Source organism: Anoplolepis gracilipes, chromosome 8 (genome assembly GCF_047496725.1).
Source record: "Anoplolepis gracilipes chromosome 8, ASM4749672v1, whole genome shotgun sequence".
NCBI classification, from domain to species: domain Eukaryota; kingdom Metazoa; phylum Arthropoda; class Insecta; order Hymenoptera; family Formicidae; genus Anoplolepis; species Anoplolepis gracilipes.
Window position 1 is genome coordinate 5,811,084 of NC_132977.1, and position 15,188 is coordinate 5,826,271.

Consider the following 15,188-nt stretch of genomic DNA (forward strand, 5'->3'; position numbering starts at 1 on the left):
TATAAAAATTATTTTTTATAGAACATACTATTCGCGTTTCTTCTCTTTTATTCATAAATTTTATAATCAGTTTATAATTGGCAGCTGAAGAATATAAATGAGATTAAAAATACATGTAATTACAGTAATATCATTAAATAATTACATGGTTTATATATTGTACATCAATTACAATGATAATTTGCTAATACATTTAGCCATTCCCTTATCGGAAATGCAAAGATCTTTAAATAAAGAAATACTGTTACGTTACAAAAATAAACTATCAGTTCTAATTTATGTAAAATAGAACTTAAAAATACTTATAACGTACAAAATTACGTATAAAATTATTATAACGTACAAAAATTATACTATCAGTTATAATACGAAATATACTCGACTAACAAAATGCATGTGATAGATATATTTAAAATTATTTTTTAATATGTGAAATGAAAATAGTACTCTTTCTTTGCTCTATGTTTCGTAATTATATAAAATTATAAAATTAGGACACAAAAATATTATAAAATAATCTACGATATAAAACTTATTTGATTAGTTATTATAATATTGAATGTACTCTTAAGAATAGCTCTCTCTTTAATCATGTATATATTTAAAATTTCTTATATACAAAGTAAAAACAAAATATGATGAAACAATCTCTATTACATAGATAGATTTATTTTATATAGTAAAAGCACAGTGGTATTTTTTTGTAGAACTTTCAACTCTAATACAATTTTACTATAAACTTACTTAAATATTATTGCAATGATTTTTTCAAATAAATGAATTTGAAATAAATGAACGTATTAATATCTTTAAAGAGACGAAACAGAAAAATTTCTAAAAGTTTTCCAACATAATATATATGGAACTTGTTTCTTCCATCAATAAAATAAATGCTAAATAATTATATTACTTAGCTATTTAAGTAATTATAAAATACCATATTTTTCTCTTAGTTTACTAAGATTTTTCTAGAACATTTTTCGCAATTTGAGATAAATTACTCTGTAATTAATTATTTATTTATTCGATTTTGGTGAAAAGTAAACGGATCTGATTAACATCGTCGTCACCGACGGCACTTGCTTCTTATCGTGCATAGTCTTATCCATCGGATTAATAGATGCGAAATCAGTAGCGACTTTCCGTGCTGTTAACGTCAACATACTTATCAAATCCATTTTTGTTCCATATTCATCCAAGACTTTGCATAAGCATTGAATATACCATGTGCCTTCCACAGGATTCCTCCAAGTGTAAAAATCTTGAAATAAGAGAATCACGTTGAACGTGTTTATTCTCTTTATTTTAGAGAAATCAGTTTTATTTTAAAAATTTTGTTTTCACAATTTTTCTTAATTACAAATATTCTATTTTATATATTTAATCTTTTCTCTTTCCCCTTCTGATAAATCGCATTATTATAGAAAATTGTAATAAACTTTGCAATTTTAACCCTTACTCCGTATTGTTATTTTTGGCATCTTCTAACTGTACAGGTGGGTCAACGTATTTTCGATAAGTTTATTAAATATGTAAAAGTGTTTTAAAAATCTGAAAAAATGTATATACCTTTTTTAAACATTCTAAATAAAGACTAAAATAAGAAATTTGAAACATAATTTACTTAAATATATTATTTTATGATTATTTGTTTTCGAGAAATTGACGTTGTTAGAAAAATCACAGACAAAAATGATCCATCAGTACGGAATAAGGGTTAATAATTTAAATAAAATACATACAACTTAAATAGAGCATACTCGTATATCGCAGAATGATAGATGTTGAAGTAATAGTTTCTATACAGAAAAGAGAATGTTAGAATAAATATATAATACTTACCTTGAACCGAACTGTGAGCTATTAAAAAATCTGCATGAGTAGGAATTTTGTAAGATGTTACGGTATCTGTTGCTTCTGATTGTATTAAACTGCGAGGAGACAGTACTACACCGTTATCAACTTGATCACCTCTACAAGCCTAAAAAAAGAGTATGCAAACTAAATATAATAATATTAAGTCGAGTAACATATTTAGAATATATAATTTAAAAATAAAATGCGACTTGTAAAAAATGTCAGTTGCGTCACCTGGAAGAAAAACAATTTTGGCTTTCCTGCTAGCGTTGTACATTTATCGGCGGTAAATGGCTTCCAGATCTTCTCAGATTTGTAAGCGACGTCTTTCGCCCATATCAAGTCATTTTGCAATCCGTGAGTTAGCATAATAATGCAGAGACAATCGTTATCTGTGTAGTCATATTGGCTCACTGTAAATTATGTGAAATTAAAGATGGAAGTGTTTAATTGAATAAATATATAATTTATATTTATATATGTGTGTCATAATAAAATACAATCAAAAGTAAGTGCAAGAAACAAAGAGTAAGTTAACTTAAATATAAGTAATAATTTATTCACGTTTCTCTATTTTGTCCATAATTTCAATGTGACTTAAGTCGTTCTCAATTTCAATGTCGAATCCGAGATTGCCAAAACTCTTTTTCAATCTCATCACGTCTGTTGTCGATCCTTCACGTTTGTCGACACCCGCGTCAAATTCCTCATGATTGAAGATTATGCATTTGCCACGATGTTTATGATTCATGTTATAACAGTCAGCGTCTATTGGCACTGGCATAAATGCAGTAGATGTCGAAGGTTGTCTGAAAATAACAAAGAAAATAAAAGTTATGTAATTATCTCTTAATATCTCTTAATATCATATAATTATAAAGTTAATAAAATATCGGATCGGATCATTTCATTTTAGAGTTGATAACTGTCTTTATAAACGTAAATTAATAAATAATCTCTTCTTACTTGCCAATCAAAATGTCATCCTCGACAATATTTTGAGTGGAGAAAATATTAGCGTCGATCGAATCTGATTTTTTTCTGTAGTCGGGCTTGAATTTTTCCACTATGTCCGGTCTGTCCGAATCTTTCTCTTGATCTTCCTCCGGCGATGTCTGAGAAAATAAACAAGGTTTATAACAGAAAAAATTATAATTTTAATACAATTCATAATTTAAATTAAATAATTGCAGCTAAACTAGAAAGCTGTTCAAGACAAATTTGAAATTAAAAAAGGGAACAGCTTCAAAATCGTTAAAGATTATGTGCATGAAATTAAAATTGGTATTTAAATTAAATCTAATTTTATAATTTCAAGAATTAATTTATAATTCAATTCAATCATACACAAAGGTCAGAATATATTTGTATAATTTAATATATTTCTTATCTATTTTCTTCTGTTTCAGAAATCAAAAATATCGTATAATTCATAACAAATGTTATAAATGTTACGTTATATAATTGCTATTGAATTTGTCTGGTGTATCACAAAAGTTAATCATAAATATACGTACGTAATAATCTGAAGTAGATAAAGATTTACTTCGGAGTCGACATGGAGTCGCTGTGTCTGCACGAACTGCGAACAAATCTCTAATGCCGATTGAATCTATTACCGAATTGGATCTAGTGGGTCTAGCCCTGTGCTCAGGAAGTATACTGGATGATCCAATATTTTCGACGAATATCTCGTCGTTATCCATCTGAAAATTTAAATTATTTATTTATTTATTTGCTTATTATAACACGAAAGATAAATCTTTTATAATATATTAGATATATTAGATATGCTAAATAGAAATATTAAGAAATTACTTAACAAATAAAAATTAAGAATGAAAAGTAATGAAAAAAAAAATAAAAAAATAGAAAGAAATATATATATATATGTATAAAAGATACATGTACAAAGATAATATTATTGAAGGCAATAAATATACACATCTTTAAATATATATTGAATAGCAAAGAAGAAAAATTGACTAGATTAGAATAGTCGTTTGCTAAAAGCAATTAATAAATTTAAATTTTTCACATAAAATAATCCATGCAGCTCTTTCCATGAAGAAGATAATTTTGTCAAAAGAATCTTATCAAGAGATATCTTAACCAAAAAAACATGAATTTAAAATATACCAGAATATAAATATGCTTATTTAAAAATGTATATACGAGGTTTAATAAAATCTTTTATAATGCGGTGTGAACCCAATTTCTTCAATACGAAATTGTAATTATATCAGAACAGTGATATAGAGAAGATATATTTAAAGGTCGTTATAAGACGTCGAAATTATTGAATCTTGTCATTAACGACGAATAATTGTTTTGCATAATAATCAATAAGTTTTAATTAAAACTTATTGATTATTATGTAAAACTGACTGTGACTATATTAAATGTTAAAATATTGATTCATTTATAATTTTATTATTTTTTTTTTTAATATTAACTTTTATTCCTTTTATATTATATTATATTATATATAGTATATTATTCTCTGATATCTATATGTTGTTGCATTCTTGTCTCCATTGTTTAAAGTTTAAAAAAATAACAATTCCAGTAAATCCATGCTATTCTTTTACTTGTTTTACTAATTTCAAAAATACATTCTCTTTCTTTTTTTTTTAAAGAAAGAAATTACAAAGAGTAATAAATCTAGTAATGACAGTTATTTGAGTATTATCGAATATTATAGGTAAAACAGAAAGTTACGATAATATTAAAATAATGTCAAAATGACGAGAATATGATTGCAAAAATTTACTTGTCAATAATAATTCAATCATTTTCTTGTAATTTTGATTTAATTTGATATTATGACTCTCTGTCCTATCTGAGATGATATCATACTCGATCGAGTAAAGATTATTTAACTAAAAAGATATTGTGGTATATTTTTTGCAGGATTAAAAGCCTTATTCATTCAAGAAAATTCAGTTATTAGATTGTCTATTATCATCTCGATACTCATAGTGATACAACTACTTTTCCGGATAATTTTTTTGATTCTTTTTGCGACGTTTTCTACATATTCGAATACTCATGACATTCGTTATTTACATTATCAGTGAACTGTTTATGTATCTAATTCTAAAACTTGAGTATGTAATATACACTCCTTTTCGTATACCTTCTTTAATAGAGCGAGAGATTCGAACAAATTTTTTTTTTCAATTCAAGAAATTTCAGATTGCGTTTAAATAATGCGTTTTAAATTCAACATAATTTTGGATATTCTCTAAACTAAAGTCTAATTTAACATAATAACAATCAAGCAAACAGTAACACGTCATTTAAATTTTGTGATTGTATCTTACCTTAATTATTATATACATGATAATTTTCTCAAATCAATAATATAAATTGCATCAACTGATATCAATTGTATAATATACCCACAATCTACAATGTATGAATGTATGTGTTTATGCTAAAAAATATCGATTTCTTTCCAGAAGATAAATTTTTGGCCGTGGTAAAGACACATACTATATTAACTGATCAAATTCAAATTTGTAAAGCAGATAGTTTGCTCATCTAAGGAGAAAATACATATTTGGTTTTTCCAAATATGTACACGTAAATATACACACACACACACACACACATGTATATATATATATATATACATTTTGTATCTGTATATATGTATATAAATACGCACACACACACATACACACAAATGTACACAAATACAAAAATTGATTACATTTTAGACGAATTATTATATTAATTTGTGTTTGTGCAAGCCTACGTGCGTGTGTGTGCGTGTATATATAAATATATAATGACGTAATTATATATTTATAGAATGGTTTGTATATAAAGTGGCTGATGCAATATTTACAAAATTTAAGGTAATGAAAAGCTGCTTACATAAAAAGTGGTTCAAGAAGGAATATTGTAGATTGAAAGGTTATTGTATATTGGGGATTTACTTTGTAGGCAAAAGACATTTTAAAAATTAGTTACCTATATATTTTTAATGTAATTGTAATATAATTCTTGTTGAATAAATTGATTTCTCTTGTTATATCTGATGAATAAAAAAAATATTTTAATAAAAATAAAAAAAAATCAATAATTATTGAAGATAAAGTAATAATTTATGTCATAATTTAGTTATTATTTTTTACAACTTTACAAATTAGTAAGAGTAGTTTTCATTGTTACATTTGTAATATGATGATCATCATAACTACGCCAATTCGTTAAAATTTAGATTTTATTGTATGAGATAGAAAAATATAAAATTAATTGATGATATAATGGATAATAAAATAATAAATTTAAAAAATATTATCTATATTCTATGTACATATTTATATTCTATTAGGAACAAATTTTATATTGACAATTATTGAGATTATTATACTGATTAAATCAATTCTTATCTATCTTTAGTGAAACAATCTAAAAAAAAAGTAGCAATCGCGATAATGAAAATAAGTTAATCAAGACTGTCGATGTACAACAAAGCCTTCCTGACTATATTGCGAAAAATGTAGTCTGTTTAAGCTACCGAATTAGTCATCCCTCTTTAGATTAGGGAAAAAATTGTCGATAATAAAATGAACTACTTTCGTCGATGACTTGGATTGACTTTTATCACTTTCAATTTCTTCAGCGACTTTTCATTTAAAATTCTGCAGAATGTTTCATTTTGCGTATTATTTTTTAATGATAGATTTTTTTATCCATTTGTTAATCGATTTCTTTTTGACACAAAGGTCGAGAGAAAATTTAAAGATGAAATTTTGCAATTATTAGAAAAAAAAAATAAACGTAGAGAAAAAACAAAGCAAATACGAATGTATAAATAAATTCTGTATTGCGTAGAAAAAACAAAGGAAAATATTTCACATTATGAAAAAAATTGTCAATAAATATAAGCAAACGAAATCGATTTTTATGTTTATTTTTGCAAAAAATGCTAAATTTAATAAAAATGTAAAAATTAAACGTCGCAAAAATATTGATGTCTTTTCATTTACTGACCTTAAACAATTTATACTTTTTTTACAAAAATAATATATGACCTTGATAGGAACACACTTATATAATATACTTTTAATTAAGAATTTGTGACTGAGTGTAATTTTGATTTTCGAGGGAATATTTAGTATAAATTTCTATCCATTATAGTTTAAATTGTTATTTTTCAATATATATACAATTTATAAAATTGAAACTGATTGAAAAAAACTACAAAATAGTTTTGTGATTTATTTTAAAATAAAAAAAAAAAAAGAGAGTTCACGAAGATTTTGATATCAAAGACAGCATGATTTAAGAATTATTTATCTACATATGTAATAAAGCAATCGCGATAATTGACATAGCATACATTTTTTAATACTCGTTATTGAATTGATCGATACATTATAATATTGTCAATCTTTTATCTCCTAATATTACCGATATAAAAAATTAAATTTATCAAAATTAACAATTTTATGCTTTCTGCTCCTTTTTCACATCGCAAAATTTTCTTACCTGTGATATCTCAGTTTCGTTTTCGCTGCCGATGGTTAAGGAATCCATATCGTGAAGAAGAGATATTATACACCGGGATCACTGAAACTTGATTGTTTTACGTCAACAAAGATTCTACGAAGAGAAAAGACTATATGTTAAAATGTGCGTTGTATCTACGAAACGACTATAAAAGGGCCAATCTCGACTGATTCAATCCACCACCAGATATCATGCGATTATCAAATTCCCCTACTACGGAAATCAGCTTATCAGTTTTTATCACGTTTGATCGTCTTCGTGACACTGTCATACAGGCTAAACGTCTAAACTGGAGAAATGCGTTATTATTGTTCGTCAAACCGCAATACCTTGTCACATCGTAGGATGTTCGTGGCTTTGATACGCAATAATCATACTAAAACCTTGGAAAGGTCGCTGTTGTAAACATAGTAAGATTATTATCTAGTTCTCTATAGAATTTAGGACGGAATTCTATTTATAATTTTATAACTGTTTATATTCTGATTTGTGTCAAATTTTGCGTACATTACGCGGCATATAAAATTATATAGATTATATAGATAAATTATATAGATGTAGTATTAATATTTATATTAATATTTAATATATTAATAAATATAATATTAATATTTTCTGTCTCTTTCGTCATATAAATTATCTAAAGTGAACTTTATATACAATAAATAACTGCACATTATATTGTAAACATAATAATAAAATTAATTTAAATATTATATTAATTAATCAAATGTAAATAATTAATTAAATTTAAATAGACCGAAAAAAAAGAAAAATAATATAAGTATATATATATATATATATATTTCAGTATAAATCATCATTGCTATTGCTCTAATTTTTGTTGTTTATTGTTAGAAAAATATAATCAATGTATTATTTTTAACATTTTATCTATTTTGCAACAAAGTGTTCATTTCGTCATGTGTTTGTGACATTATTCAGCAGGTCGCAGGCGCAGCTAAAAGTTCAAAACAATTAGCTGTTTGAAGAGAAATTCGCGATTAATCAGATGCGCTTGCCGTTGCAAGAGTGCACTTTATTCGCTACAGTTAGTGCGTCCCGTGCTAAAACTATATAGAATATATAGAATATATAGTATATACAGGAAAACCATATGATGAGAACGCGCAATTTGGAGGATTAGCTAGTTGTCAAGTACAAACTCAATTGTGTGGCGAAGTAAAACGATCGTTTCAAAATATATTTCGAAATTCGTGCTTTTTTACAATATCCAGTATATTCGACTGCATTTGTTGCATTGTATCGTATAGTTATTTGCAATGCATATGCGACTGCAGATAAGTGTAAGTAAATAATATATTGGTGAAACGCAGTTTGTAAGGTTAAGGCGTATAAATATTATAAATTTTCACATTGCCTTGTTTTTTTGATATCTCATTTTTTTCTGACGTTGATGATTATGACAGTTGATATATATAAATTCCTGCTAAGTAATTTTTTCATGAAGAATTTGTATGTGTCATGATTACCATGTTGCATATTTTTTCTCTTTCTTGATTCTTTTTTAAGTTATTTGATACGTATATATGTGTGCATATATAATAAATATATAAATATTATATATATATTTACATATGTGTTTATTTTTCAGCAGATCTAGAAGAATTTTTCAGGCTACTGATAAGAGTTTGACGAAGCCTGTAACAATATGTCTATTGCAAATCAATATATTATAACCAATCCTTGTCGCGATGCTAATATATCACTCGGAATAGACGAAGCATGTTTCAATATCTTTAATGAATATAATAGATCTGTCACATTGTATTCCTATCCGTCGGAATGCTACCTGGTATGTATTATATATATTTGACAGATAAAATTTTTTATTGAAACTTTTGTATTAGTAACTTTATTCTTTGTAATTGTAGTGCAAGAATGTACTACGGGCTTACTTACCAGGAGGAGAAAATACCTCATTTGTCATATCTACAAAATATCCTCTGCATATATTTTACAGATATTTTACACCTGAAGCGCATGAGTTTTGTCAGTAAGTTTTTAAAACATATACAGACTTGCTACAATTATGTTATTATTTTATTATATTTCTTTCTAAAATAGATAAAAGTATATTATGATGTAATACAATTTAATTACAATGTAATATAATTTATGTTTACAGCACCACATACAACTTTAAAGAACATGGAAGTTACGGATGGAATATTTCTGAAGAGCAACTATGTTCAGAAATTTATACGATCCATGAGCCAATAAATAGTTATCTTCGTAAGTTGATAAATTTTACAACAATTTTTTGTAATATTAATTTTTAAAGTTGAGACTGTACAACAAATGTTTTTCTTTACAGCAATATTTGCAGCTTTGATGGTATACGTTCTGTTAATGATTTTATGTGGAACTTGCAAAATTATTATACGTGTGATAAAAGGAAAATTATCTTCAAATAATGTACATGATGTAAATATTTATATGAAAGTATATTATCATATGTAACTATATGCATTTCTCTCATACTGAATATTGTATATTTCTAGGATTTGGACAGGCTGCAAGAAGCAGAGACATCAAATCCAATTATTGGGACAAACAGATCTAGTACTAGAATTCGTTCAGTTGATACATTTCGAGGGTATTCCCTTCTTTTCACATATAAATTGATGCATAATCTATTTAAACAAATTTACTTAATATGTGCTAAATATTTATAAAAATTATTTCAGGATTGCTATATTATTAATGATATTTGTCAATAATGGAGGTGGCAAGTATGTGTTTTTCAATCACAGTGCATGGAATGGTTTAACAGTGGCAGATTTAGTGCTACCTTGGTAATCATCTGTATTTTATTATGTCATATATACATTCTACCATTCTATTGTCGTTATTTTTTGTATATATTGCGATTTCAGGTTTGCATGGATTATGGGATTATCGATTACTATATCTAAACGATCTGAGCTTCGTGTATCGAATTCACGCAAAAAAATTATTTTGCGTTGTCTGCAGCGCGCGTTTATCCTTGTACTCCTTGGACTGATGTTAAACTCGATTCATACAGATTCCCTAAAGGATCTTCGTTTTCCGGGTGTTCTTCAATTGTTGGCTGTATCATATTTTGTATGCGCTACAATCGAGACCATATTTATGAAGATGCACTCTCAGGTTCAAATTGCGTTTTTTTTTATTAATAACGTTACGCACATCTGCTAAAGTACTAATCTGCGATAATAAACGTTTAGGACGATTTGTTTCAGTTTGGTCGGTTCACAATTTTACGAGATATCGTGAGCAATTGGGCGCAATGGTTGATTATTTTGACAATCGTAGCGACGCATACTCTAATCACGTTTCTCCTACCTGTTCCGAATTGTCCAACAGGATATTTAGGGCCTGGTGGTTACTCTAATTTTGGAAAGTTCCCAAACTGTACTGGAGGTGCAGCTGGTTATATAGATAGACTTGTCTTTGGAAGTCATGTATATTCCAAAACAAAAAATTCTGTGTATGGTACCATCTTGCCTCATGATCCTGAAGGTAAATTATAAAAAAAAGAAAATACTATTTTTTTTAACACTAAATTAAAAAATTTTTTACATATGTCAATAAACGCTAAGCTTATAGTAACTAACTTATTGTACAATACAGGTATAATGAACACTATTTCTATGATACTTGTTGTATACTTGGGTGTCCATGCTGGAAAGATCTTATTACTCTACTACCAATGCAATGCTAGAGTAGTACGCTGGCTATTATGGTCAGGTGTTACGGTAAATTTCAACTTATTTATTATTTAAGAAGAGAATATATAAAAATACGATATATAATTTAAATAATCGATATTTATAATATTTATATACACAGGGTATTATTGCTGGAGTATTATGTCATTTTGATAAAGAATCTGGAGTGATACCAGTCAGCAAGAAAATGATGTCACTTTCCTTTGTTTTGACTGTTTCCTGTTTCGCATTTTTGCTATACACAATCTTACATTTTCTTGTTGATTATAAACAATATTGGAGCGGAGCACCGTTTATTTACGCAGGTTTTTAATATTATTCAATATAACTGTCTTCTTTCTTTTTCTATTACTCAAATATATGTCACAGCTTTTTTTATCAATCAAAAGTGCAATTAAAATTAAGAGACTTCGTTTTGTTTTTTTTTGTAGGTTTAAATCCGATTACTCTTTATATCGGTCATACTATTACCATGGGATTATTCCCATGGGCTTGGAAGTTGTTACATCCTACACATTGGTCAATGCTTGCTATGAATTTATGGACTACAACTTTATGGGGTATTATCGCATACTGGCTTTATTGGAAGGACATCATTATATCCATTTAAAGTTATCAAAAAATAATATTATCAATAAATAATATTATTAAAAAACTGATACATAAAGCAACATAGATCTGCAAATGATTAAGTAATTTATTGAAAATTGTTAGTATGGATATATATGCTCATAGAATTATGACTACAGTTAAGACTGGATTATAAATACTTTGAAGCATCATTCTATTTTTGTTTTATATTTTACGAGAATAAAAATTGAAATGATATTTTGAAGTATTCGTAGTGCTATCTTGACTGCAGCCTATGTGTGAATAATAAAGTAAAATTAAAAAAAAGCATGTGATAGAAAAAATGACAAAACAAAAAGGAAGATATTGTAGACCAACATTAATCATTGTTGAATAGATTTCAATCATTGTTTAATAGATTTTGTAAAATAATATAATAATTTTTATTCAAAGTATTATTGTGTGTTAATTTTCTGAATAAAGGTGTTTTGTAATCTTTGCTAAATTGTTTTATTTTATATTTTCAATAGTAATTTTTACATAGATAACTATTATATCATTTTATATTTTTTTACAACAAATTGAATTATACAATATAAATAATAGTAATGTAATATAAATGTAATAAGTAATATAAATAGTAATAATAATGAGACGAATAATGTAAAGAATTTATGTGATAATATATTATTATTTGTATAGAAATATCATCATTTATACATTTCTGTCTTTTGGATCTTTATAGGGCAAACCTAAAATCTTAAAAATATCTTCTTCACATGTAATTTTTTCAGGTTCTCCTGGACAACCTGAAAATATAATTTTTCTTACACCTACAAAACCTTTTGAATTGTTATACTTTTGCATATTATTTTTCTTTTTAATTGTACCTTCAACTGTAAGCCGCTTGAGTGCATATTCATTCAAAGTATATTTTTTCTCTAATGCATGTGCTCTCATATTTTTGTTGAATAGATCACTTCCTGTGAAATACAGTATGGCACAATAATATTGATCATAAAATGTTAGTCGTATGTCCAATCTTCTGAAAGGTTTATGTTTATTCTCTGGTAATTGACATACTCCCTACAAAAACAATATTATAATTGAGTATCTAGAAACTTGTTAATTTAATTTATATTTCATTACCATGAATTTAGTAGAGCCAAGAGATATTGTATCTGTAACCAATTTTTTCTTTTCAAGACACTCAACAATTGTTTTCAATGACATAATTTTTTTTTTCGCATCTTTTGTTTTTGATGTATAATCAAGATGTGTTATGAGAACATCAATATCTCCACTTTCTTCTTTGCCTCGTCTATAACTTCCGCAAATAGTTACAAGATAATCATGATTTATTTCTTTGATAGCATCTTTTAGTATACCCTCTATCTGTATAATTTCTGCTCTAGGTATTTTCTTCTCAAAGTCGTCAAAATATCTAACAAAAAAAATTGGTATAATCAGGTCAAAATGTTTCTAATATGTGAATTGATTAATCTCATACTTCAATCCCAGTTTTTGATGATGTGTGAGTTTGTTTTGATGTTTTTTAAGGTCTTCCAATGTTTTGATGCCAGCATCTACTAATTCTTTGGCCTTGGCAGGACCTATACCAGATACCCGAGCCAATAAACTAATAGCGATATTATTTTCATCTTTTTTAATCTGAGAAAAAAATATAATGTAAATATTTATGCAAATTTACATTTTTGTCTATATTAATAAAACAACAAAAATCAAATACATCTTCCAGTTTTTGCAGCTTTCCAGTTTGGAGAAATTCATCTATCTTTTTTGCAATTTTTACTCCTATACCAGGTAATTTCTTTGCTTCTTCCCCGCTCTTAATTCTTTCTGGTAAAGCGCTTAATGTCCCAGCTGCTTTACGATATGCATTGTACTTGTAAACATTCTTACTGACATTACGCTCATAGTCTGCTAGTTCTGCAAATAGATATTGTTTCTATCTAATAACATATTCTTGAAATATAACAAATAAATAAAATTGCGTTTGTTTTTTAATTAAGATCTATTATTTTATAACACAATTTTTAGAGAAGAGTATATACTTACCCAACAAAAAATCGCACAAATCTTGATTAGGATTATTTGCGTTATTCGTAGCTTTTCTTTTACCCATTGCGTAGGGAAAAATGCGAATAAAATTTCAAAAAGATAATCGATTCAGTGTCACTTTTTAATTTTGTAAAATATTATTATTTCATCAGCTAATTGTAAGATACTTCAAGGTCTGATTTGAAAACAGAAAAATGTTACCGGAGAAAAGCTTGAGGAGGGAGAGGGCATGTCGCCGTTTTTCATACGATGCTTTTTGCTTGCAGTAAACTAACGCCAACTGGATTCATTTTTAGAACTACATGTTCAAATCCATTTTTCCGTGCCATACGGTAAAACAACCGATCGGTTCATGTCCGTGCTGAATCCATAATTGTGGATTTGAAAAGTACACGGAAATATTATAAGTTTATTAATATATTTTATTACATATTTTAACTGCACATAACCTTTTTTCATTTTAATACACGTTATGGATAAGAGTATAGGTATATATATATATATATATATATATATATATATATATATATACTATTAGGAGAAATTATTAAAATTATTTTATGTATATATGTATATAAAAATATATTCCTTATATGCATAATAATTTCAATAATTTTGTAAAAAGAAATATATAATATATGTTATATTATTAAAATATTTTTTACAAAATTATTATGCATGCGTGTACATAAAGAATATTATTTAATACAATAAATAAATTTCTAAGATTCAAAATGTACGTACAAAATTAATTTTGTATTTTAGAAGATTTCTATTTTTCATAAATAAATTGTTAACATCATAACATATATAATAATTTTCGTAGACATACATTTCATTAAAATATGTATTATATTCATTATAATGAATATATAATAAAAAAATAGAATTGTTGCATACACAGTTATTATATAGCAAATTATAAGATTGCTTTGATTGATTAAAATACTTTACGCATTATATTTTGTAATCGCGTTTCATGTACATACATGCTTTAAAGCGCGTAAAATGTATCGAATAATGTATCGAATAATGTAGCAAATAAATGTAGCAAATCGCCGGCGCGGAACGCCACGTTATTCTTAAGGTAAAGTTATGTTTTTCATCGTTATTAGGATCTTTATGGATTGCACACGCGTCGTATTTTCTCCGACAAATCAACACTTTATGCAATTTTGCGTTACTGATGCACTCCCGTGCGGCACTTGATACATTTGAAAGTGGCTATTAAATGAATGTAAATTGAATCATTCTACAAGGGATGATAAATTCTTTGCTTAATTCTTTGGAGAGTGATATTCCTGCTACCTTGAAAGTGATTGATTTAAGATTGAATTCAGACTGGTTTAAAATTTAAAGTTAAACAAGATGTGTCGTAAAAATAGTTTGCTATGTAAATTCAATATTCTGAATATATTA

General features: G+C 26.6%; 3 protein-coding genes across 9 annotated transcripts; 1 reads left to right on the forward strand and 2 right to left on the reverse strand.

Annotated features, from left to right (window-relative positions):
* Nucleotides 1-661: 661 nt before the first annotated feature.
* LOC140668570 (caspase-1) lies at nt 662-7,476 on the reverse strand. 3 transcript variants are annotated; one of them, XM_072897722.1, is made up of 7 exons: nt 7,363-7,476; nt 3,375-3,563; nt 2,824-2,972; nt 2,422-2,666; nt 2,092-2,270; nt 1,843-1,981; nt 662-1,261 (listed from the first exon to the last, which is right to left on the reverse strand). In XM_072897722.1, exons 1-7 carry the CDS (start codon nt 7,408-7,410, stop codon nt 1,017-1,019), a joined length of 1,194 nt encoding a protein of 397 aa, XP_072753823.1. In that variant the 5' UTR covers nt 7,411-7,476; the 3' UTR covers nt 662-1,016. The 3 variants fall into 3 exon arrangements, with proteins under 3 accessions (XP_072753823.1, XP_072753824.1, XP_072753825.1); XM_072897723.1 differs by having other exon boundaries at nt 1,028-1,298; XM_072897724.1 differs by lacking the exon at nt 662-1,261 and adding an exon at nt 1,374-1,551.
* Nucleotides 7,477-7,652: 176 nt separating this feature from the next.
* Nucleotides 7,653-12,077, forward strand: LOC140668569 (heparan-alpha-glucosaminide N-acetyltransferase). 5 transcript variants are annotated; one of them, XM_072897719.1, is made up of 13 exons: nt 7,653-7,793; nt 8,329-8,690; nt 8,999-9,199; nt 9,279-9,400; nt 9,533-9,639; nt 9,722-9,831; nt 9,909-10,003; nt 10,095-10,202; nt 10,284-10,536; nt 10,614-10,908; nt 11,020-11,144; nt 11,239-11,422; nt 11,549-12,077. In XM_072897719.1, exons 3-13 carry the CDS (start codon nt 9,056-9,058, stop codon nt 11,725-11,727), a joined length of 1,722 nt encoding a protein of 573 aa, XP_072753820.1. In that variant the 5' UTR covers nt 7,653-7,793; nt 8,329-8,690; nt 8,999-9,055; the 3' UTR covers nt 11,728-12,077. The 5 variants fall into 5 exon arrangements, with proteins under 5 accessions (XP_072753820.1, XP_072753816.1, XP_072753822.1 ...); XM_072897715.1 differs by having other exon boundaries at nt 9,002-9,199; XM_072897721.1 differs by having other exon boundaries at nt 9,002-9,199; nt 10,629-10,908.
* Nucleotides 12,078-12,183: 106 nt separating this feature from the next.
* LOC140668571 (DNA polymerase beta) lies at nt 12,184-14,008 on the reverse strand. Its single transcript, XM_072897725.1, has 6 exons — nt 13,767-14,008; nt 13,438-13,637; nt 13,198-13,358; nt 12,837-13,131; nt 12,578-12,773; nt 12,184-12,496 (listed from the first exon to the last, which is right to left on the reverse strand). The coding sequence occupies exons 1-6, from the start codon at nt 13,831-13,833 to the stop codon at nt 12,402-12,404; spliced, it is 1,014 nt and encodes a 337-aa protein (XP_072753826.1). The 5' UTR covers nt 13,834-14,008; the 3' UTR covers nt 12,184-12,401.
* Nucleotides 14,009-15,188: the final 1,180 nt, after the last annotated feature.

What these genes read in the sequence shown, in the direction of transcription:
- LOC140668570 (XM_072897722.1), bottom strand. Translation starts at nt 7,410, where the DNA reads ATGGATTCCTTAACCATCGGCAGCGAAAACGAAACTGAGATATCACAG. An exon ending in ACGAAACTGAGATATCACAG is followed by an intron (nt 3,564 to 7,362) that starts GTAAGAAAATTT and finishes TTAAATTTTCAG; the next exon opens with ATGGATAACGACGAGATATT. An exon ending in CAAAATTGTTTTTCTTCCAG is followed by an intron (nt 1,982 to 2,091) that starts GTGACGCAACTG and finishes CTCTTTTTTTAG; the next exon opens with GCTTGTAGAGGTGATCAAGT.
- LOC140668569 (XM_072897719.1), top strand. Translation starts at nt 9,056, where the DNA reads ATGTCTATTGCAAATCAATATATTATAACCAATCCTTGTCGCGATGCT. An exon ending in CTTCAAATAATGTACATGAT is followed by an intron (nt 9,832 to 9,908) that starts GTAAATATTTAT and finishes GTATATTTCTAG; the next exon opens with GATTTGGACAGGCTGCAAGA. An exon ending in GCAGATTTAGTGCTACCTTG is followed by an intron (nt 10,203 to 10,283) that starts GTAATCATCTGT and finishes TTGCGATTTCAG; the next exon opens with GTTTGCATGGATTATGGGAT.
- LOC140668571 (XM_072897725.1), bottom strand. Translation starts at nt 13,833, where the DNA reads ATGGGTAAAAGAAAAGCTACGAATAACGCAAATAATCCTAATCAAGAT. An exon ending in AGCTGCAAAAACTGGAAGAT is followed by an intron (nt 13,359 to 13,437) that starts GTATTTGATTTT and finishes TTTTTTTCTCAG; the next exon opens with ATTAAAAAAGATGAAAATAA. An exon ending in CAAGCGGCTTACAGTTGAAG is followed by an intron (nt 12,497 to 12,577) that starts GTACAATTAAAA and finishes TTATATTTTCAG; the next exon opens with GTTGTCCAGGAGAACCTGAA.